The 22,939-nt window shown below is 55.5% G+C and overlaps 7 protein-coding genes across 7 annotated transcripts; 3 read left to right on the plus strand and 4 right to left on the minus strand.

Moving 5' to 3' along the window:
* Positions 1-542: 542 nt before the first annotated feature.
* Positions 543-3,059, plus strand: BBK36DRAFT_1189974 (hypothetical protein; the record flags this gene model as incomplete). The annotated part of the gene is made up of 2 exons (XM_024896647.1): positions 543-1,751; positions 1,962-3,059. Exons 1-2 carry the CDS (start codon positions 558-560, stop codon positions 3,057-3,059), a joined length of 2,292 nt encoding a protein of 763 aa, XP_024745146.1. The 5' UTR covers positions 543-557.
* A 400-nt stretch (positions 3,060-3,459) lies between these two features.
* On the minus strand, positions 3,460-6,115 carry BBK36DRAFT_1189984 (hypothetical protein; the record flags this gene model as incomplete). Its single annotated transcript, XM_024896648.1, has 12 exons — positions 5,663-6,115; positions 5,388-5,598; positions 5,094-5,332; positions 4,514-5,032; positions 4,332-4,453; positions 4,241-4,271; positions 4,169-4,186; positions 4,079-4,107; positions 3,975-4,018; positions 3,839-3,918; positions 3,661-3,775; positions 3,460-3,605 (listed from the first exon to the last, which is right to left on the minus strand). The coding sequence occupies exons 1-12, from the start codon at positions 6,092-6,094 to the stop codon at positions 3,460-3,462; spliced, it is 1,986 nt and encodes a 661-aa protein (XP_024745147.1). The 5' UTR covers positions 6,095-6,115.
* Positions 6,116-7,137: 1,022 nt separating this feature from the next.
* On the minus strand, positions 7,138-8,802 carry BBK36DRAFT_1130746 (hypothetical protein; the record flags this gene model as incomplete). Its single annotated transcript, XM_024891872.1, has 2 exons — positions 7,138-7,252; positions 7,403-8,802. 2 exons carry the CDS (start codon positions 8,800-8,802, stop codon positions 7,138-7,140), a joined length of 1,515 nt encoding a protein of 504 aa, XP_024745148.1.
* Positions 8,803-11,197: 2,395 nt separating this feature from the next.
* BBK36DRAFT_1130688 (mitochondrial carrier) lies at positions 11,198-12,244 on the plus strand (the record flags this gene model as incomplete). Its single annotated transcript, XM_024891869.1, has 3 exons — positions 11,198-11,295; positions 11,370-11,935; positions 12,003-12,244. 3 exons carry the CDS (start codon positions 11,198-11,200, stop codon positions 12,242-12,244), a joined length of 906 nt encoding a protein of 301 aa, XP_024745149.1.
* Positions 12,245-12,672: 428 nt separating this feature from the next.
* Positions 12,673-15,270, minus strand: BBK36DRAFT_1130795 (cysteine proteinase; the record flags this gene model as incomplete). The annotated part of the gene is made up of 4 exons (XM_024891881.1): positions 12,673-14,305; positions 14,364-14,677; positions 14,738-14,951; positions 15,023-15,270. 4 exons carry the CDS (start codon positions 15,268-15,270, stop codon positions 12,673-12,675), a joined length of 2,409 nt encoding a protein of 802 aa, XP_024745150.1.
* Positions 15,271-16,392: 1,122 nt separating this feature from the next.
* On the minus strand, positions 16,393-17,442 carry BBK36DRAFT_1084307 (hypothetical protein; the record flags this gene model as incomplete). The annotated part of the gene is made up of 1 exon (XM_024888944.1): positions 16,393-17,442. A coding segment is annotated over one exon (1,050 nt), but the record flags the coding sequence as incomplete, so codon positions are not given.
* A 1,151-nt stretch (positions 17,443-18,593) lies between these two features.
* Positions 18,594-22,655, plus strand: BBK36DRAFT_1190019 (hypothetical protein; the record flags this gene model as incomplete). Its single annotated transcript, XM_024896649.1, has 3 exons — positions 18,594-18,648; positions 18,880-18,938; positions 18,999-22,655. The coding sequence occupies 3 exons, from the start codon at positions 18,594-18,596 to the stop codon at positions 22,653-22,655; spliced, it is 3,771 nt and encodes a 1,256-aa protein (XP_024745152.1).
* Between the last annotated feature and the right edge of the window lie 284 nt (positions 22,656-22,939).

Raw genomic sequence — 22,939 nt, forward strand, 5'->3', positions numbered from 1 at the left:
ATGTCATGCCATGCTGCACCATTGCCACTTCCGCATCGACCGCGCATTACTAAGACACGGGATCCATAATGATTTATTGCTTAGTTCGGTATCTGCGCAAGGCACGCTCCTGCCGAGCAACTCAAGGTCAACGCTGCTGTAACTGAATTCAGGTCGTCTGGAGGTTCCAGCTTAATATCACAAGTACCTAAACATCCTTCTAGGTATAATTGGCATGTGAATCCAGGCGCATAGCTTCGTGGAAAATAGGTAAAGGTAGTCAAAGGATTCCTAAATACCTGCTTCCCTACCAGTACTACCTACCTTCGTAAAAGGCTCCAGGGCTCCCTTGTCGCGAATGCACAGTACATAAGGTAGGTAGTGAATCAAGGACCAGCGTTGGCATGCCCCCAATAATGCGGAGAAGGCGCTTGTTCGTCAAAAGTACCGAAAATAGTACTTCGCAGGCCATAAAGTGCCCTATCATGTCCATTATTCTCTTCTAGTGACATGGCCACCTCTTTGCCTTGGACAACCGCCAAGGGCCCTTTTATCAATGACTTGCCATACAACTTACCATGATCCTCCCCTCGTGTATCTGGCACGGCGGTCTCCTTCTCCTTCTCCTGTCAAGCGACCTTGTGCAGGCTGACGTGAAGCCCTCCGCCCAGAGTGCGCCTGGCCAATGCGACGTACGCACCATCAACTACATTACACACTCGCTGCCGTCGCTCTGCTTCAAGAGCTCATGGACGGACTCAGTACCGACATCGACCGCGTCGTCGGCCACGAGAAGCGATGATGATGCTACACAGCATGTCACGCGATCCGCCGCAGAGGAGGAGCAGGCTTCCCCATCCGCTACAACACCCACGGACACGTTGGCAAAGACGCCCGCAAGCGATGCCTCGGCGACGCCGTTCATGTCATTCGAGGACTGGAAGGAGATGATGCTCAAGGAAACCGGGCAGGATCCCCAAGACCTGCATCTTCGGAACTCGAGCGGGCGCCAGAAAGGCGACAGGCCTTCTCCCGACGTGGAAGAGGCCTTGGGAGAGGAAGGGGAAATATCTCTGACGTTTGATTACGGCGAGGGCGACGGCGTTCGAACCGGAACCTATGCGGACTCTGCGAATTCGAACAGCGCCGACGATGCTGACGAGGCTTTGGTGCCCAAGGACGGCAAAGCACCCATCCACCGCAGCAAAGACGCAGGCAAGACCTGCAAGGAACGCTTCTCGTACTCCTCGTTCGACGCAGGCGCTACCATTCTCAAGGCAGGGCCGCAAGCCAAGAACGCGAAAGCGATTTTGGTGGAAAACAAGGATTCTTATATGCTCCTCGAATGTGCTGCGCAAAACAAGTATGTCATCGTCGAGCTGAGCGACGACATCCTCATCGACACCATCGTCATTGCCAACTTTGAGTTCTTCTCAAGTATGATTCGTCATTTCCGCGTCAGTGTCAGTGATCGATACCCCGTCAAGATAGACAAATGGAGAGAAATTGGGATATTTGAAGCTGCGAACTCGCGCGACATCCAGGCCTTTCTTGTACAGAACCCTCAGATCTGGGCCAAATATGTCAGGATTGAGTTCCTGACACACTACGGGAATGAGTACTACTGTCCCGTGTCTCTGCTCCGGGTCCATGGTTCGAGGATGCTTGATTCCTGGAAAGACAGTGAGACGGGCCGAGAAGATGAGGCCCTCGAGGAGGAAGAGGAGCAGCAGGAGGAGGCAGAGGAGATTGTTCCTATTCCTACGACCACTGTGACTCCACCACTCGCAGTAGTCGAAACCAACGCCTCACAGACAAGAGACGATGATGAGATTCCTCCAGCTCAGGCGCCTACCTCTCTACCGCCTCTAGACGAAGGTCCTTTTTACCATCTGTCAGCGACATGTGCTGCGTCCCCGGGCTCTGGTGTTGACGGCAGACCGGGGGATCCCAGCTCCAGCCCGACTGGCGAAGCAGTCCAGCGACAGAGTAAAGACGGTGCCTTGGGTCCAGATCCTGCGCCGTCAGAGCATCTGAGGTCAAACGTGACGCAAGCTCGCGATGCCTCTACTGCCCCGCCGGTGAAGCAGACGAACTCTACCAAACCCGCCGCTGATACTGCGCAAACCGCGGCAGACGCCTCAGACGCCTCAGGTACAGCCGCAGGGACAGGAAAGCCCCGAAGCAGCGGGACCGCAAGCGCCTCCGCCGCCACGCCAACCGTCCAAGCAAGCTTCTTCAACTCCATCACCAAGCGCCTGCAGCAGGTCGAAACCAATCTCACCTTGTCGCTCAAGTACGTCGAGGACCAGTCGCGGTTCATGCAGGATGCCCTGCAGAAGACGGAGCAGAAGCAAGTATCCAAGCTGACCCGCTTCTTGGGAGACCTCAATCATACCGTACTCGCCGAGATGCGCAATGTGCGCGAGCAGTATGAGCAGATATGGCAGTCGACCGTGCTCGCCCTCGAAAGTCAGCGAGAGCAGTCCGAGCGCGACATCGTAGCCTTGAGCACAAGGCTCAACCTGCTGGCCGACGAAGTTGTCTTCCAGAAGCGCATGGCCATCGTCCAGGCCATCCTTCTGCTCTCCTGCCTCTTTCTCGTCATCTTCTCCCGCGGAGTCCCCATCCCTTACCTCGCGGCCCTGCAGGAACAAGCTGCCGGGTTCTCCTATACCTCGCCGTCGCCGTATTCCGGCCATGGATCGCATGGCCTTTATAAACCGGATCCTGTCGTTCGACCAGATGAGCAACCGTTGCCAAACAATGTGCCAAGGGTCAATGTCTCCTCCTTTGAAGCCGGGCCAAACGTACCAAGTAGACGAATGGCGCACTCTTCACCAGGAACGACAGACTCCCACCAGACAATCCATGAAACAGGCTCAACGGAGCCTCCACGACGCCACTCCTCGCTTACCACATCAAGCTCCTACAGTGACGGCAAGCTCTCAGATATTCACTACCTAGACCAAGAGTCACGATTTCATTCCCTTCACCAACCGACTGCCGCCCATCTCACCTCGCCGCGAAAGCCTCTCCCTTCTCTTCCCGAACATTCGGCGGCAACACAGGACTCTTAGAATTCAGAATAGGCTCCAGTAGCAAGTACGAGCTGCCAAGCATGCAGTTAATTCTCCCATGAGCTCTTTGCTGCCGCTGCGGGAATACTAGATTGCAGCCTCATGGCATTGATACAAAAGCGTGTTTAGGAGTTTTGATTGAATGAAATGTATATTAAAGTGCAAACGGACGTGTCTGCTCCAGTTCAACTGTGCGTTTCTCATCTGACGTGTGAAAAATCATGGCTTTTCGAGCGGTATATAGCAAAGTGAGTTGACCATGATGAGGAAAAAAGAGAAAAAAGGAGAAAAGAAAAAGAAAAACAATCATCACAAATCAAATCAGTAACTTCAAGGATTTCGCAAAATAATCATGTCCTTTTGCCGACCAAGGGCAAGTTAGTCAAACCCTCACTCACTACTAAGCCGTGCTGCCGTAAAGGTGCTGTATGGCTGTCTCATAGTCGTACTCCTCAAGGGCCGCAAGGCGAGTGCCTCGGTCATATTGAGATCGTCGGCGTCGCTGCTCATCGCGAAAGTGCTGTCCGGCGTTGGGCGTGAAGAGTCCTGGAAAAGGTCAGCTCGACGCCATCTAGAAAGCAAGCGCACGTGTCTGACTCACCGACATGCTCGGCATTCTCGCAGCTTCGCTTCATCTTTGACTGATTGTCGGGCTCGGGAAACGGCTCTTCTTGTCCGGCAAGGTCTGGCATCGGGCCATTCGAAGTATAATACAGCTATTCAGTGTTAGTCACTGCCTCAAATAGATATGCAAAAGGTGAGATTCGGCAGATGCCTACCTTTGGGCGATAATGAGGTGCCTCTAGCATCACAGAGCTATTTCGAAACTTTTGCACTAGGCAGTCTTTTCCCTGAATGGCTGTATAGCTTCGTCAGCAGATGGGCGGCATAAAAGAAACGCCCAGCTCAACTTACTGGCATACGAAATCTCTGCCACCTTGTCGCTTTTGAAGCAGTTCCTAGATAAAAATGTTAGCATGTTGAACAATGAATGGGGGCAGCCGAATGACAGGGCATACCAGCGTTGGTTTCCGCGGGCGTTGACAAACTTGTGTGTTTGAGTCAGTATATGTTATTCCAAAGATTAAAGTGACCAGACTTGTACTGACATCGATTATATCCAGAGGCTGTATATAAAGTTAGTAATAGGGAATGTTGTATCTGGGAGAAGGGGGACTCACGTCTACAAAGTTGATGAATGCATATCCAACGCTGCCATGACCGTTAGTTGCTTGCGTGACGCTGAATGAACGACTAGCTGAATTCACTTACTTGCAGTCGTTGGCAAAATCGATGCGAAGGTACATGAAATCGTACTTTCCCCAACTGGACTCGTCAATAATTCTTTTGAGCATGGCTTGGTCTACTTTGTTGGGGATGTTTCGAAGCATAATCTGAATGAGAGAGAGAAGGGAGTCAGCAAGCACACAAGAATACATCGGGGCTGACCTCACCGTAGTGCGAACGTCGATGCCATCACGAATGCGGTTGATGTCAACATGATTATGATGAGTCGTGGTGCTGTGATAGGTGGATCGGCTGACCCGCATCGCATTCTGTCGACGGGCATCTGCTCTCTCAGCACCCGAAAAGTTCCTAGAGGGACTGTAGTTGTTCTGAGCTGTGAGAGCTGGGGAGGGTGGCGTCTGATACACAGTTCCAAAGATGGGGTACTGAGGAGTGAACGGCGTCAATGGGCTGCTAGAGCCTGTCTGGGCTGCCGGAAGGAAGGAATCCAGCATGTAGGGCACGGCAGGAGTGAACGGCGTCTGAAACATCAGCGGGTACATGGCAACAGGCGCGTTGTAGTGCTGGTCATTTTGTCCAGCCTGAGACGAGTTGGGGCTCACAGAGCCAAGACGCTGGTCGGCATCATCTGCTCTCTTGTTGACACTCAAGTCCTCCATTGCTTCGGTGATCCCCGAGGCAGAGAGACTGTCCAAGTGGTATGCTGATGCAAAGATTTGGACGCCCTAAGCAGATGAAAATGTTAACGTGAATACTGCTTGCGTAAGGTAGATGAGAACGACAAACCTCTGTGGAGACACCGCCGCTACAAGCTTGTATGACAGGAAAGGCAGCGGTAGTGTCACAAAACTCAGCAACAGCCCTGAAGGAGCCGTTGGGGAAGGTGGACAGCCGGACAAAGGCAAACAAGCGGCCGTGTGACTGCAAAAACCGATGAGCCACTCCCATAGTTTGGACTGGGTCGATGACAGCTCCTGGCGGGACCGCGGCAAAGATTTGGATTTGACCTGTGTGAGAAAGACCGACTACAGAAATCATGATCAGCGTCCGGTTCCATTCGACGGCGGAAATCAGGCTTACCTGCGCTGTGGCCCATGTCCAGGTGAGTGCCTTGAGTTTGGCCCACGCGTGTCGGGTTGGCAAAGGCAATCTTCCAGTCTTTGTCAACTTGGTGAAGCTTCGTCTGTGTGGCACAAGCGTCTCTGATGTCTGTAAAATACACAAACACACCGGCACTGTGAGTCTTGAGGCTCCTGGCGCCATAAGTAGGACTGCCATCTTGTCCCAGCTCCTGAAGCGCAACACATCATTCGTCAGTAATCGCCAAGTGAGTGAGGGATCTCGGGCATACATACCGTCAGAAGAGCCTCCACCTCGCGCGCGGAAACCTGAGCGGGCGAGGATATGAAGAGGATCCTCGACAAACCCATATCGGTGCTCAGGGCAGCGGAGATGGGACCGTCTCCCGTGGGCAAGCGTACGTAAGTGTTGCCGCCAAAAGGGCTGAACGCCGAGGCCGTGGGGGACAACCTCGTGCCGACGCCCTGGATGGAGGTGATGAAGGGGTCCTTGTCCAGGTGCGATACCGCATTGCGAAAGCTGCTGGTAGGAAGCCTCGCCGGCGACGTGGTGGCAGCAGCTGAGCGGGCAAAGCTTTTGAGCAGGCTAGACTTTGAGCCTTCGTCTGGGGTCAGCGAGGTCAGTCGAGTGTCGGGCGTTCCCTTGAAGGAATCGGCTCCTCCGCTCGACGACCGAGGGGACGACGGGTTGTCAGCTTGATGCGCCATCGCAGGGGATACTGAACCTGTGTGTGGTAGTGGTGGACGAAGTGCAGATGAGCTTGTGCGGCCTGGAAGTGAAGTAAGCCTCTCTGTGTCTGGAGTCGCAGAAGGGGGAAATCAGGTTAGTAGCTGTGCTTCTTCTTCGACTGATGGAAGTGCAGCGGTGAAGAGGGAGAACTTGAAGCAGCGTGCGCTGGCTACAGAAGAGAAGATGTATGGACTCAATAAGTTGCTCAGTGAGGGCGAGAGTCGCTCGGAAGGGAGCGTCTGAGAATGGGCTCACTTTCATGCACCTGGATAGTTACTGCCGTGCATGTTCAGAAGAAAAACCTGCGCATTGTTGCTCCTGCCTTCTCGTGCACTTGCCCTCTGCCTGGCCATCTGTTAGGCCTTAAAGGGAAGGGGCAGGCCGTCAAGGTTGAAAGTCGCCTGTTGCCATCTGGTGGCACTGCCGCTCCTCTCGCTCCTGCCTCCGGCTGGCGCTGGAGACGCTCGTCATTCTATCCACTCAAGGGCAGTTCCGTGCTCGTGTGATCGGCTGGGAAGCGATGCCGAGACGATGCAGCAGCGCGACTGCCCCCTTTTGACGAACGAAAGATGGCCTGCCAGCCGCGGTTTCCCTGAACCGAAGAGATACCAAATTGCCTATTAGGAGCTTCAGCTTGAGATTGGAGCTGATGATCAATCGAAGTTGAAGAGAACTTGGAAGAGAACATAACGAGAGAATACTTGTACCTCCCAGCAGATTCAGATACCGAACGCTTGTAGTGAATTCTTGGCTCATTGTCTGGAACCCGGTGTGCCATAGCCCGCGATTAATGTAGGTGATATTATCCCAAGAACTTCAATACTCATAACCACTACAGGACTCCATGCTTGCTTTCCTGTGACCCAAACTATAGGTATAACCAGTTCCATTCCTTTCCTGTATGCGCCAGTGATATCTCATGCAACGTATTCTTTTTGAAATCGGTTCAGTAACATCTGTCGAGTGAATTCCGTTACTCGGACGGTGCCGCAAGTTGGCATTGACCAGAGAGGCCTTGAGCCTAGACTTGCGCTCTCCTTCGTCGGCCTCTGCTTGGGCCGTCGGGCCGTTGTGCTAGGACGTCCCTCAATAAGGGGTCGTCTTTACTCTTGTCCACGTGGTGAACTCGGACGTGTCTGCAATGAACGGAGAGTCAATATCGGCCGCTCCATCTGACGCCATATCCCGCATGGTAGGTCTAGACGCAGGACGAAACGAATGACGCCCGCCCTGCCTATAAACCGGTATGGATACTTGCGACGCAAAGAAATGTGCGGGAGGCTTACCTTTGTAAGTTGTCCGGCCGGGGGTATTTGTGTTCTCTGTCCGCACAGAAAGGACAGACATATCCGGGAGAATCGTGGACCAAGCCATGCCGAATCATCTCATTCTTCCGTTTAAACCCCTTTCCCCCCTCAGCTCGAGGGCATCCTGGCACGGGGCAGTAGTGCGGACGGGCTGAAGAATGCACATTGGCGTGAGAATTGAGCAGGTACTGGGTTTGGAACGGCGGGGCGGTACACCCCTCGAAGGTGCAACTATAGCTGCCGACCTGAGGATTGGTAATTCCGTCGATGCTCATGCGATCCGCTACGGACGCTCCGGTAGCAGGAGAAGGTATGGTGTAGCCGGGCTGGAGGGCCTTGCTGGGGGCTTTGCTGTTTGCATAATCGACGGAGGAGCGATGTATGGAACCATTGGCGGCGAAATTGTCAGGACTGGAGGCAGGGAGGGAGTTGGGAGATGGAAAGCCGCGCTGATACGACTCGCTGGGAGAGATTGGGTGCGACGCATGGCTGCCGGCAGACATTGACGAGAAGCGCGGGACGCCTACGGTGGGAGACCGAGAAAACGTCCGCGCATCGCCGGTGTGACGTCTCGGCAGGTCTCGGTTGTCGCTGGGCGTCGGGATCTCGGTCGCGACATGGTGGTGGTTCCTATCGTTGAGAGTGTCGCCCAGGGTGGTTTGTATTGAGGGTAGGCTTGGCCCATTGGCGCCGTCGTGCTTGGGCGAGTCCAGCAAAGGGGGCAGCTCGCTGAAGCTGGGCGACAGCAAGGATCGCGATGCGCTGTCTGCCGCGCCGAGACGGCTGCCCAAGAGGGGTGGGGTTTTGACGTGGCGATTGGGGCTGGACACGACGTCGTCATGAATGGAAAGCTGGTAGGTAGAGGCTGACAGATCAACGCTGGGCTTATCCTCCCCGTGGAAGAGTCCGACGTCCCCGCCCGCGGCTAAGGCGTCGGCGGCAACGGCCCGCAGACTATTGTGATCGCCCGTAACAGCGGCAGCGACGGCCTGCGGGCGCTGGAGGATGTCGGCGCCGGCTGAGGGGTCGGCGGTGGCGTCTCGCGGCGGGCTCTTTTGCGGATAGACATCATCGTCAGAGAGTTCAAAGTTGTCGTCGCCGCCGGGCAATGCCACCCGGCCGGCAATCCGGGCTACGTCTTGGTGACGGCCGCCGCCAAGGTAAGTGACGAGGACTTCATCACCACCCACGGGCACGATCTTTGACCGATTAGACTTGGGCAATCCGTCGACGGGAGGAGGGCTGAAACTGACTTGAGCGCGTGGTATTTCCGGAGGAGGGCTCTCTGTGAGTTGGAGTCTGGGACGCACTGCTTTCATCTGAGGAGTGCCTGGTGAAGGAGCCTCATCTGGATCATAGGGGACGGAATCTAGCTGCATCGAGCGTTCCTGGCATTGACCTTGGTACGGGTTTTGTCGGTGCGGCGCCGTGTTCATAGTTTGGTTGTCCAAGCGGTCATCAGTCAGCTCTCCATGGCACCCTTGGACATGCGGGGGGCTGTGGTAACGCTGTGGTGTGGTCGAGAGAGAGAGAGACGCTCCTTTTTTCCTGTTGCTGCTCGGGAATTGAGCTGACGGCGTTGGAGCACACGAAGTCTGCCGCCCTCTCCTCTTCTCCCTCTCCTGCTCTCTGGTCCGACCTTTCTCCTTTCGTCTTGTCGTCTGCTCCTTTATCTCTTCCTCTCTTCCTCTTCTTTCGATTAATTCCTGGAAAAGGCCGCTTGGCTGGAACGATCGCGGGTCCGGGAGGCGGGCGGGCGGATTGAAGGGGGATCGCAACGATCCTCTAAAGTGTGTCTCTACGGATCCTTGGTCCCTTGGATTCCTTCCAGCCTTTCCCACTTGTGTCGTGTCGGGGACCTGCTACCCCCCCGGCGAGCAGCTTATGCGCGTTTTGTTCTTTGCGCAGAGGCACGTGAACCTGGCCGGGTATATCTCTTAACAGACACCAAGCTTGCCTCTTGTAGACAGGGTAGGTATTCAAGGCTATAGGTAGACTGGTTGACAAGACCACGGCAGATTGGGGGCGAGAGGACTCCAAAAAGGCGGATGGGGGACAATGCGGTGCAATAACCCAATATCAGACAGCCTCAGTAACATGCGACCGACGACACGCGAATGGGGGCTTCGCTCGAGCTGGATCGGTTCAAGCAAAAGGAGAGCAGCGAGCTGGTACTGTTGATGGGCAAAGTCTCAGCCGAGAGGGTTGGATGATGGCGGGGGATGGACAATTAGGCGGCAAGTGGGTTGTTAGCGCATACCGGCAGAGCAGAGAGAACTGCGAGGTCGCATTCGAGCAGGGCCTGGCGGATGGATACCCGTGACTGTCGTCGTCTGTGATCGATGGCTTGTGTGATGGCGAGACTGCGAGATGGCCCCCGCTGGCAGCCCGTGAGCTTGTCCAAAGGAGACGACTTTGATAGAGGAGAGGCAGAAGACGGAAGGGGGTTTGCTGTCAAAGTCAATTGAGAGCGAGCGCGTTGCTGGATGCAGTCAGAACGGCCATGTTCAGGTAGCAAAGGCACGGGATTCGCGAGGAGGGGGGAAAAGAACTTGTCGGACTTCTGCAGACAGCACAGCACTGGACTGGACAGCTGAGATGCCACTGACAGGACTGACAAGGACAGACAAGTCGATAAGCCGTGAGACCTGCTTGCTGCTGCTGCGCCATTGGTGCTGGTGCGACTCCGGGCCCCAGCACGGCTTCGACAGCTACCAGTCAGGTACACAGGTTTTTTGACAGAGAGGATGCCGGCGAGCTTCCGTCAGCTCATGGGTAGGTTAACAGGTAGAGGCGCGAATGTACAGCCACGACGAGAGCCGTGCCGCATAGACGACCAGGCCCAATCAGTCGTTAGTGCAAATCGACGCATCGAATGGCCGTGATAAGGTGTGGTGCCAAGGTGCCATGGTGCTTGTGCTATGTGAGGTAGAATATCCTCGACGATGCTGAGGACAGCTTCGGGGCCTGATGTAAGGCGTGGACGATGTGTGTACCTATACTACCAATGCCTGTGCCTGGGCCTGGGGTATTGCCCTGCTGAGCGAGAGCGGGCTTGAGATTGTGTGTTGATATTGTATGTATGTACAAGGCAAGGGAAGATGCTGGGGTCGATCGGTATGTATGTACATGGATGGAACAAGCGGCAAGACGCGGCGGGATCACGGGTGGGCTTTTGACGTTGATGTCAAAGAGTGGAAGACCAGGGGCTGGTTGGGTTGTTGTACCTTATGCGAAGTAGCGTGAACAGACACCATACGAGTACAAAAGGCACTTCTAAGCAATGGCAACCAGACACATGAAATCCGACTTCTAGTACTAATAGTAACCGATCTGAATGAACCGATAACCTGGATACAATTCATCAAAGTCGTATAGTATAATAAGAGACGCAGCCTCATACTACGACATGACTTCTGGAATTCCTCGTTAACCGTCTGCTGACCTCGGTTAGCAGCCCACGGATCCACGCCGGCGCGGTTCCGCATCGACGACTCGCGAGAAGATCCAGCAGCCGAGGTCTATCTAATCGTGGCATCCTGAACCGGAGTGACATAACCAAAAAACTTGGACTTGGCTTTTGCATAATCCTAGATTCCATTATCTCAGGAATAGCAACTCTTGCTGCTGGATTGCTTCATCTCTTTCTTGCCTCATTGCATGTCCAACTGAAGCTGTGGAACGATATCTGATCTCAGCACTCTGCTTCGCACGTGAAGGCAGGGAACAAGCACATGCTGCATCGAAATCTAATCTAATCGCCGCTCCTCGACAATGGCTCAGTCCAAGCCTGCCATTTCGCCCTGGGGAGGCGCCGTCGCCGGCGCAACGGGAGCCGTCATCGCAAACGCCCTGGTATATCCTCTCGACATGTAAGTCCCTCGAACCCGCAGCTCTTCACATGGAACCGCTTAATTGACGTGTGTGTGTGTGTTGTGCGAAACAGCGTAAAGACTCGCCTGCAAGTCCAGGTGCGCTCCTCCAGCGACAGCAAGACCGAGAGCCCAGGCGGCGGCGGCGGCGGCGCCGAACACTACACCTCGACATGGAACGCCATCTCGCGCATCGTGGCCGAGGAAGGCATCCAGGGCCTCTACGCCGGCATGAACGGCTCCCTCGTGGGCGTCGCGTCCACCAACTTTGCCTACTTCTACTGGTACACCGTCGCCAGGACCCTCTACACAAAGTCCGCCGGCCCCTCCGCGCCGCCGCCCTCGACGGCCGTCGAGCTCTCGCTGGGCGCCGCCGCCGGCGCGCTGGCGCAGCTCTTCACCATCCCCGTCGCCGTCGTCACGACGCGCCAGCAGACCGCCTCCAAGGCGGATAGGAAGGGCCTCCTCGCGACGGCCCAGGAAGTCATCGAGGGCCCGGACGGCGTCAGCGGACTTTGGAGGGGCCTCAAGGCCAGTCTTGTTCTCGTCGTGAACCCGGCCATCACATACGGTGCCTACGAGCGACTAAAGACCATCTTCTTCCCTGGAAAGTCGAAGCTGCAGCCCTGGGAGGCGTTCCGTAAGTCGCTATATGATCCGGCCACAGCCTCTAACTGCCGAACTGCATCTAACAATCCATTTTCCAGTTCTGGGCGCCATGTCCAAGGCCCTAGCAACCATAGCCACACAGCCCCTGATTGTTGCCAAAGTCGGCCTGCAGTCAAAGCCGCCTCCGGCACGGAACGGAAAGCCATTCAGCAGCTTCATCGAGGTGATGCGATTCATCATCCAGCATGAAGGTGTCCGTGGCCTCTTCAAGGGGATGGGACCTCAGATCTTGAAGGGTTTGCTCGTCCAGGGCATCTTAATGATGACAAAAGAAAAGTAAGACCCCCCTTTGATACTACTCTGCCCGTGATTTCACTCTCCTAACCTCTGCTCATTAGGGTCGAATTGCTATTTGTATTACTACTGCGTTACTTGAAGTCACTCAGCGTATCGAGGGCGCGAAGTGCCATCGCTGCATCATCAGCCGCAGGCCTGGCAACTAATGCAGCAAAGATAACGCCCCTCGTCAAAAGCTAAGAAAGGGCGTTGACACATGTGTAATCTTGTATAATGTAATATAACGAAACGCTCTTTTTGTTTATGCGGCTAGCTATATAGTACTGTATTTACATGGATTGCATGTACATTCACGGCTTGCCTTGTTAGCGAAAACTCATCATACAAGACATCCTCTCGTCTTCGCTGTCAGGGGACATCGCTGACCACGCTCCAACGGCGTCCAAATAGGACGGATCCAAGGCATTTGCTCTAGGCTTCCCAGTCGCCAATCTGGATGGGAGAGTCGCTAAAGACATCTCCAGAGAGCTCTTGAATCGTCCGATGCTCCCGCAAACTCTCTATAACAAGGTATCTGGGGCCGCCACCCGTACTGGAGGGCTCAATGTCAAATTCGGCAGTTCGAATGACTGGTCCGGAATCTCCCAAGCCCGCTCTCGACTCGGCTAGGATCCGGGACTCCGAACCCGAACCATCCGACATCGAGATTCGAACCATCACGCCCGGCGGCGAGCGCGTGTCGTGGTAAGAGGTCTCTGGCGGAGGTGCCACACTTCGGACGGAAACGAAAGCTCGGGTTACCCAGGACGCCCCGATGGAGGCCCTCCAACGCTGGCCTTCTCCGCCTAAAGTAAGAGGTGGCAGAGGTGTTCGTAATTTCCCCGCCGTATCGGCCGGTATAGGCTCCAGTGTAATTGGGGTCATGGAGCCAATTCGTAATGTGAACTCGGCCATTTGCTGCGCTTCAAAGGTCGAACAGACCAAGGTATAGTCTCCAGCCTCGAGCATAGCGAGTTCTGCAATGGCACAGCCACGGCGATACTCTCCCGAGGACACGACCAAGTCTTTCGCCTTGACGGTATTTACACGTTTGCCCCGCGCCCAAATCAGATCAACGTGTACATGAACGTCGCGGTTGCCTGTAGCCAGCAAGATGGACACGGGAGTGGCGCGAGGGACCGACAGCTTGTACTGGGGATTCAGAAAGTAAGTTGTGCATGACGGGTTTCCCCCGGCCGTCCGTCTGTTCCAAGCGCCTCGTTGTTCCGTAAAGTATGCCATCTTCTCTTCAGCCTCCTTGACGTGCACTAAGCCGTTTGAAAAAACGTAAAGCGAGAAGGTGTAGCTGGGTAAAGGCAGCGCCTGCTGGTCAACCACGACGGTGTATGCTTTACCAGGTCTGCTCTCGATTCGCGCGAGCGTCTGTGGAGAGTCGACGTATGGCCCGCGGTATGTCGATCCATCACCGAGCTGGACTCTTTGGCCCTGACGGTCAAAGACAAGAATACTCATGAAGCCTAGTTGACTGGACACGGCAGCCAAAGGACCAGCTGCGTTGCGGGCAATTTCGAGCTCGGCATCTTTGAAGTGACGGCTCAGCAAGATCCAAATCACTCCTCCTGTTGGCGAGGTGATTGAGAATTGCGGATTCCGCACCAATGACGCCGCAAAATCTGTCGTGGGGATCTCCCATGCAAAATGACGCTCTTGGCGATGAGTGAACAGCGCCGGATTCCAGTTGAGGTACATGGATTCGAAATGCTGAGCTATATCCTCACTGTCCAGCCAAAGTGTACCCCGGCAGGGTGATTCATCATCACAATCACTTGCCTCGGGTGACGAGCCCAGTTTGGCCCTGCCGGAGCCGTGAACAGCAGACCACTCTTGTCCTGTCCACGATTGGCCGCCCGACCAAGGATTCTTAACGAGGAACCTGCGATTCGAGGGATCCAGCTTCTGCACAGCATAATCATGCTCTCCTACGAGTCCCATGATAGTCTCCTCTTCTGTAGAGACAGGGCCTGTGCCAAGCGTGATAATGACATCCCCATTGCCGTAAGCTGTCTTGATCCTGTTCCAAGTCTCGTCCATGTCAAAGTCCTCCCTGTCTCATACCATGTGAGTAGATGGCCCTCTCCATTTCCAGAGGGGTAAAGCCATACCTTTGGAGGAATAATTGCTCGGGTATCCAGCCAGTGAGGACCCAGAGATCGGTTCCCGAGTTGCTGCCAGGAAAGTCATAACCACCACGTACTTTGAGGTAGGCCTTCTCGAGCAAAGCCGGCCATATCAACCGAGGATTATGTCGATCTGTGACAAAGAGAGCTCTATCGGTTCCCGAGGCGGGAAGCCTGTCGTCTATGGTAACTAGACGAGCACAACCGTTGAAGTTCAGCCGAAAGATGTACTTCCCGGAAGGAGAGAGCTTAGGCTGCCCTCTTGCGTGGTCGAACGGGTGCATTATTTTCGAAAGGACCTTTTGGCAATGTGTTAATTCTACAACGGATTGTTCCAGTACAATGCACGCTTGACCTACCGCATGTTTTCCAGTCCAGATCCTCGCGGCAGCAGAAAGACTAGCGACGACCGAACAGTCAGTAGTTATATCTTGCGCCAAGTCGAAGCGCGTGCCTTGGTTCATTAGAGCATCATCTTGGCCGGCGGCGAAGGGGCCGAACAGCTCGTGTGGTCTTTGCCATGCCGAAAAGTTGGCCAGTTGGGTCTCGGAAAGCGGGAATAGAGTGTCGTCGCTGGCCCTCGCGTTAGAATCTGATCGCCCATAACCGTCTCCATCTGTCTATGTAGGATCGTAGGAGCTCACACGTATGGCGCTAGATCGGGTCCCAGCTGGAACTGCGCGTCGGGAGGATCGTCACTCCAAGGGGGATAGTAGCTTCCGTGGAGCCGTGAAGCGCCACGCAGAATACTGAGGCCGTCGGTCGGTGGCGAGGCCGGCGAGGCTGTCAGCTGCACCTTGAGCTGTTCGGCGAATGCAATGAGCTGTTGGCATCTGCGGCGAAGGCGGGCTGCATCGTCTTTGCCAATCCCCCTCTCCGCAGCCGCTCGCATGTACAGCTCGGCCGCTTGTATGGCATAGTCCAAGGCTTTCTGGCCGGTTGATGTCGCGAGCAGAGACTCAACGTCCTGGAGACAAATCTATTGTCAGCCGACAACTGAACTCTTGTTACCTTGGGAGTCCTAGAAGGGAGCTTACCTTTGCTCTCCTCTCCATGCCTTAGGAAAGTGGCATCATGGCATCAATGACGAAGCCCGTTGACTGGTAGCAGTGACAACAAGCGGGACAGAGACGACAAGGCTCTGAGGGGGCTCGAGAGGGCATGCACCTAACGAATATGGCTGCTACCCTTGCACCACCAGTGTACTGTAGGCAAGTATGCAGCTGAGAGGTATAGATCCAAAGCTGAAATGAAGACCCGTCGATAATACGAAGTTACGAAATTCCTACCTAGTAGAGGCGCATCAACTCAGCTGTCTGTGCCCCATAGTATTAGACGGCCCATGACTAATAGTGCTCAGGACCCGACAGGACAAAACATCAATCGGGGCTTCTGTATTCCTACACAAATAGCGATGCGTCCTATTCTAAACCAGCTCGTCTATCTCGTCTCTATATTCCGCGTGAAGCTGAGATAAAATGTAGAAAGGCTTCATGGCCTTTGGCCGTCGCGCTGAGCTCTTGGAGAGCTCCAAACATCCAAGCGTGGCCTCGCAGCTAGTATCGGCACTGCTTATTGCCAATCTGCCTCGTCGGAAGCTCGCCATTTTGCTTTGCTTCTTCTCCATAGCAAAGGTTCCTACTTCTCGCCTTGTACGATGCGATATGATCCGGCCCGAGCCCCTTCTCTGAGAAATCAAGCTCACTTCGTCACTGGTCTCCGAGCAAGTCTCGTCTTCCGCATCGCTCTGCTTTGCGGGCGTGACCAATATCCCTTCACTTCGGTCAATCCTTTGCTTGGGACTGGGCAGCACCCATTCGCTGATTCCCTCCTCCCATCGCCATCCTGAGAAGATGGTGCTAAACTTTGCATTGCCCGGTGTGGTGCCAGAGAGACTCTCCGCAAAGGTCAGGTCCCGGAGATCCTCGGTTTTCTGAGCAAGCATAAAGGCGACATCTTTCTGCAGCCCGTGGCCGAACCACTCAGGCAGCTTTCGGCGATCCAGGTTCGAACAGACGTCGGAGAGTATTTCCTGACTCGAGGCTGCGCTGCTGCGCCGGCGGCATTGTATGACGGCACACAGCAGGATGGTTGTCTGTTGGTATTGGACGCCTTTGTTGGCAGCGGTGTCGATCCTATGAGCCATGATTTCAAACTCCTCTGAAACCCGTCTCTTGAAAGCCGGACTCGCCAGAGCGGAGTGCGCCACCGCAAGGTAGCGTGCAAAGACGAGCAGAAAGGAGGCAGTATCGGGTGGGCTTTTACGGCTCCTATACCGTGCAATAAGTGAGATACTGCGTTCAAGCACATGGACCAACCGCCTCCACGCTCCCTTTCTCTGCTCCCGCTCTTCGAGAATGATTTGGGCCTCCAAAGTCAACGCTGCGACTGCCAAACCAGCCGCAACGCGGATGAGAGTCTGCTCAATAGCACGGCAGTCACTGGCTTTGGGTCGGTTGCCCCGGGCAAGCGTCCATATAGCTATGCACATGAATTCCACCACGTGTGGCTTCGCGTTTCCGGAGGTTAAGCCTTCGAGGCTGGAGATCCAGAAACCAGAGAAAGCCCGTGTGGAAATCCAAGATGACGAGAGAAGTCCCTTGTTGATCAAGCCAGAGACGCATTCAAAAATGGGACCAGGTATCTTCTTCCCTTTGAGAGACTCCAACAGCACCCACAGCGTGGAGAGTTCCCTGCTCTCGCTGAGGTGAGTCGTCCTAAGTCGGAGCTCGGTAGATCGGCGTCTACTGATCGACGCCACCAGCAAAGCAGCCTCCTGATTGCCGTTCAAATGAACGCAGAGCCGCACGAGGAGATTGCAAAACTCTGGTCGGAAGAGTCCATCAGAAACGGCATTGGAGAGCAGGTGCACAGCTTGAGAACGAACCACAAGCCGTAATGGGCGCCATCCAGAACTCGGCGACCCCAGAGCTTCCAGCTGGTCAAACAGATCCGAAGCTGCATCAGAGATGCCCCATATCGATTTGACTCCGCTATCTTTTAACTGTTGCCGATCCCACGCGTCTATATCCGCGATGCATTCCGGAATCTTGCGCAAGCACATGGCAAGTAATGACTTGCCGCGAGCACGCTTCCCCGGGAGGGCCGTGGAGTGTAACAATCGGTTCAGCCAGTGGAATATTGCTTCGTATATGCGATATAAGTCGCTAGGGACATATCGACGGATGGAATTCAGCTCATCAACCAGCTCGGGAGGGACAGAGTCCAGAAACCCGTAGTCGATCTCGAGGTTCTTCGCCGGCGTGTCGATTTGGTCTCGGATCTTGCGCCAAACAGGCGTACGGAAGTCGATTGGATCGGATGTCGGAGACTGGTTTCCCAGCTTCATGGCTCCCAGGGTACGGACTGGCCGCGGGGGAGTTGTCGCCAGTTCCTCCTGCGCAGGAGCCGCTCTCTTCGTCCTCTGGCCGTACGTGCAGCGGACGCGCTTCACCGTCGAGTCTCGGCCATGGTCCGAAGCTCGTTTGGAACCGGTCGGCAGCGTGGCATCATCGTCTGATATCAGTCGTCGAAGGCTAGCCAAGCGAGACTGAAGCTGGCGAAGCAGTCGTTGGCATCGAGCGGCGGTCCATGGCTGTGAGCCGTCCAGATCCGTGCCTCTCGGGCCTAAGGATGATCGCGACTTGGTGCCGGGGCGTTGAGTTGAAGGCACAGCTTTCGCCACTTGCGCCGCCGGATCCATAAGGAAAAAAGATAAGCAGCACAATCCAAAAATGCTAATAGCTGCCAAATAAAATAAAGAAAAGAAAAGAAAAGAACCGCAAAGCAATCGGCTATCGCAGCATCTTGGACGTGTTCGTGCACCAGTGACGCTGACGATGCTGCGCAGAAGCGGATAACAAGCACAAGCCCTCTGTTTACTTTGTTCCCGTTTCGCTCTAGAGCCGAGCCGGGGCCAATGCTCGGGTCCATAACTTGTGGGGTACGAGCCCAAGCAGCCGCACCGCCTGTGAAAACCGTAGCCGAAGCATGTACTGCCCATGTACCCCGCAGCTCCGAATTGCCGGACCGGTGCCAAATTTTTTTCTTTTTTGTGCCGGCCGTCCTGGAGCGACTGACTCTTCCGCAAACCAATTCCTCAGGACGTCCCAGTCATTCCCGCTCAATTCTTAAATGACTGGTTTCTCTCTTCTCTCTCGAGTACCTCGTCGTTAACCGTGCCCGCTCTCTCGACCCCCTCCCTTTTGTATGACAATGGCGGCCGAAGCACAAGCAGCTGCGTCTCCCTCTCCAGGTAAAGAGGCCCCGAGTCTTACAGGGTCATGTCGACAAACCAACTGACGATGCACCGGCACATCCCTGTAGCTCAAGCTGTCGACGAGACTCACGACAACGCCATGTCTGCTCCCGAGAAGGCCGTGACCGAAGGGGAGGCCGAGGCCGAGGCAGATGCCGACGCTGCAGCTGAAGGTATAGGTTCTCTGCTGTCGAGGTGTCGGTTGGGTTGTGCTTTTTATCTGACATTGAGGTGCTGCTATAGCTATCTTGAACCTCACGATCGTCCTTCCCGATCCCGAGGCCGAAAAGCTGCATATCATGGTGGGCATTGGACCGTTTTGGCCGTCTCCAATCTGCACTTCCTATTAATACGGCTTGTAGGTATCGTCTCAAGAACAAGTTCACGAGGTTCGACAGTCCATCATCGACCTGCCGGCGGCCTTCCAGTACACGTGCTTCCACCTCGAGTTCCAAGGCCAGAAGATCAATGACTACATACCCTTGGCCGAGATCCCGGATCTTGGCACCGAGCCGGAATTTCGCTTGGTGCCGGACCCGTACACCGAGAAGGAGGCCCGTATCCATCTGGTCAGAATTCGTGAGCTCATCGGTGCCGCTGGCAACCGCGTCGATTCCGCACACGGCGTCCTGCCCGGACTGTCGCTGTACGAATCCGTGACCAAGAAGCTGTCGGTTGAAACCGAGGGCAGCGAGGAACAGTCCCCTGCCAAGGACTATGACTTCCAAGCTACTCCTTCGATTACCGGCCTCGTCCCTGAGCCCCTTGAGCCGGCTCCCAAGACTGTCAAGATGGTGGCTCTCTCATCATGGAACCCTCCGCCATGCCATTTGCAGCAGCGCGGGCACTTGCTCTACCTTGTCGTCACCACCAACGAAGGAGAGCAGTTCCAGATCACTGCGCACGTGTCTGGCTTCTTCGTCAACAAATCCTCCAACGCCAAGTTCGACCCCTTCCCGCGTCCCGCTCCCAAGGGACAGTCGTCTCATTCCCTGCTGAAGCTCATTGAGCTGCTCTCCCCCTCCTTCTCCAGCTCTTTCGAGAGCCTCCAGGAATACAACAGCAAAAGGGACCCGCTGGCGACGTTCCAGATCACTAACGCAATCCCCAACTCACCTTGGGCTGTGCCGCCCCCTACTTCGTCTCTTTGCACACACACTCCCGACGTCACGAGGCCGCAAGAGACCTACCTCCTTGCGGGCGTAGACAACACAGACACTCTGCGAGATTGGAATGAGGAGTTCCAGTCGGCAAAGGAGCTGCCGAAAGAGAGCGTACAAGACCGAGTCTTCCGTGAGCGCCTGACATCGAAGCTCTTTGCGGACTACAACGACGCTGCCGTCAAGGGCGCGGTGTTGATTGCCCACGGAGACATTGCGCCGCTCAACCCAACAGAGACTAGAGATGCGCAGATCTTCGTCTACAACAACATCTTCTACTCTTTTGGAGCCGACGGCGTCGGCACCTTCACCTCCGAAGGCGGCGACGAGGCCGCGCGGGTTGCTACCGGAAAGGATGTCGCGGGTGTGCAGCTGGTCAACCAACTGGACATTGACGGCCTCTTCACGCCAGCCACTGTGGTTGTTGACTACCTGGGCAAGCGTATTGTTGGCCAGAGCATCGTTCCAGGCATCTTCAAGCAGCGCGAGCCAGGAGAGCATCAGATCGACTATGGCGCGGTGGATGGAAAGGACGTTGTTGCGATTGACGACCGATTCACTTCTCCCTTCTCTCAGCTTTCCAAGGCTCTCAAGGTGAAGGCGCATCCTGTTTGGGACAAGGATGGCAAGAGATTCGACCTCGAGGCGAGCGTGGAAACGAAGGGCTTGATGGGCACAGACGGACGCAAATACGTCCTCGACCTCTACCGGATCACCCCCTTCGATATTGCTTGGCGGGAAGAGACTGCGGCTGCAGATGATCAGGCCGAAGCGGCCGAGTATCCTCACAGGATGACGGTGCTGCGACCGGAACTGGTCGAGTCTTTCGGTCGCTACCGGATGAAGCAGTGGATTGACGCCGAGCTGGCTCGCCGTGCCCCGCCCAAGTCAGGAGACGCTTCGGCCGAGACGTCCACCGAGGCCAAGGACGAGGCCCCCAAGGAGGAAGCCAAGGAGGAGGCCAAGGAGGAGGCCAAGGAAGAGGCCAAGGATGAATCCAAGGACGAGAAGACTGAGGCCGAAAAGACTGAGGCTGGCGAGGTCGAGAAGTCTCAGCCCAACCTCTCCGACTTCAAGTTCGCCCTCAACCCCGACGCATTCAGCGGCCAGGTTCCCATCACCGACGAGGAAAAGGCCGAGCTCGAAGCCGATGAGAAGGAGGTCAGGGCGGCAGGAGAATACCTGCGCGACCGAGTGATTCCGGAGTTCCTGCGCGAGCTCGTCGATTCGGACATCAGCTTCCCCATGGATGGCCAGTCCCTCGGCCGCATCCTGCACAAACGGGGTATCAACATCAGGTACCTTGGAAAGATTACCACGCTCGCTACCAACGACCGACTTCGCTGCCTGCGGGAGATTTGCATCCAGGACATGGTTGCCCGTGCGTTCAAGCACGTTGCCGCCAACTACCTGCGATCTCTCCCCATGCCATTTGCGCCTTCTTGCCTGTCTCATCTCCTGAACTGCCTGCTGGGCCATCGGTTCAACTCAAAGCCCACGGCCGATGTTGACCAGACCTTCCGGGAGCTGTACCCAGAGGCCGACCTCTCGTTCGAATCCGTCACACCCGAGACGCTTCGGGAGCAGATTGAGCAGCAGGTCTTGAAACGCTTCCGTTACCAGCTTGGCGCGGAGTGGTTCAACGAGGTTCGTCCTGTGCAGCTGCTCCGTGACATCTGCATCCGAGTGGGCGTTCAGGTCGTAGCCAAGGACTACGCCTTCGAGAGTGGTGCCGCTGCCGCCGCCCCTGCCAGCGCTGCCCAGCCAGAGCAGGTGAATGGCCAGGCGAACAGCGAGACCAAGAGCAAGAAGAAGAAGAACAAGGCGGCAAGAGAGAGCGCACCAACAACACCGCCGGTGTCCGCGCCTCCTACCACCTTCACTCCCGATGATGTGATCAACGTTGTGCCGGTGGTCAAGCATTCGTGCCCTCGAAGCTCGCTTGCGGAAGAAGCGCTCGAGGCTGGACGAATCTCCATCCTGCAGAACCAGAAGAAGCTCGGACAGGAGCTGTTGCTGGAATCCCTCTCTCTCCACGAGCAGATCTACGGCATCCTCCACCCAGAGGTCGCAAAGGTCTACAACAGCCTCTCGATGCTGTACTACCAGCTGGATGATAAGGAAGTCGCCGTTGAGCTGGCTCGAAAGGCCATCATCGTTTCCGAGCGCACGGGCGGCGTCGACTCGGCCGAGACGCTGCTCAACTACCTGAACCTCAGTCTCTTCCTGCACCAGATTGGTGACAGCAAGTCAGCCCTGGGTTACTCCATCCACGCGCTCAAGCTGTGGAAGATCATCTACGGACCCGGACACCCCGACTCCATCACGACCCTCAACAACGCGGCTGTGATGCTGCAGGGTGTCAAGGCTTACCACGAGTCTCGCCTCTGGTTCGAGGAGTCCCTGCGCGTGTGCGACTCCGTGTTTGGCCGGCAGTCCATCAACTCGGCCACTCTGCTGTTCCAGCTGGCGCAGGCCCTCGCGCTCGACCACGACTCCAAGGCGGCCGTCAACAGGATGCGCGAATCATACAACATCTTCCTTGCCGAGCTGGGCCCCGAGGACAAGAACACCAAGGAGGCCGAGAACTGGCTGGAGCAGCTGACCCAGAACGCCGTCTCGATCGCCAAGCACGCCAAAGATGTACAGGCCAGACGCCTGCGTTCAGGCATCCGATTCCCCGTGGCCACAGCCGCGCAATCCGCAGGCGCGGCACCGCAGCGCGGAGCGGCGTCCCAGATCGACTCCCGTAGCATTGACGAGCTCCTCAAGTTCATCGAGGGCAACGACGCGTCCAAGGCGGGATCGAAGAAGCGACCCGGGCGCGGAAACCCCAAGAGGCGAGGAGCGGCCAAATAAACGCTCCCAATGGAGCGAGCAGACATGAAAATAAAAGGAGTATTTTCCGCTCAAAATTGACGCGAAAATTATGTATCTAACGAGACGCCCATGGTTTTTCATGACCCGAGGGGGAATATCTTGATGAATGTATTATATAGTGTTCAGGAGCATCAAAAAAAGAAAGCGGAAAAAAGCAAGGGCCAAATGTACATTTACCACCATATATAGGTTGGCTTTCCGATCAGTGGGAAGCAGACGATGAAAGAATACCTCACTCATTCACGTATATGAAACTTGTTGGT

The sequence above is a fragment of the Trichoderma citrinoviride genome, assembly GCF_003025115.1.
Source record: "Trichoderma citrinoviride strain TUCIM 6016 unplaced genomic scaffold BBK36scaffold_21, whole genome shotgun sequence".
Lineage (NCBI taxonomy): Eukaryota > Fungi > Ascomycota > Sordariomycetes > Hypocreales > Hypocreaceae > Trichoderma > Trichoderma citrinoviride.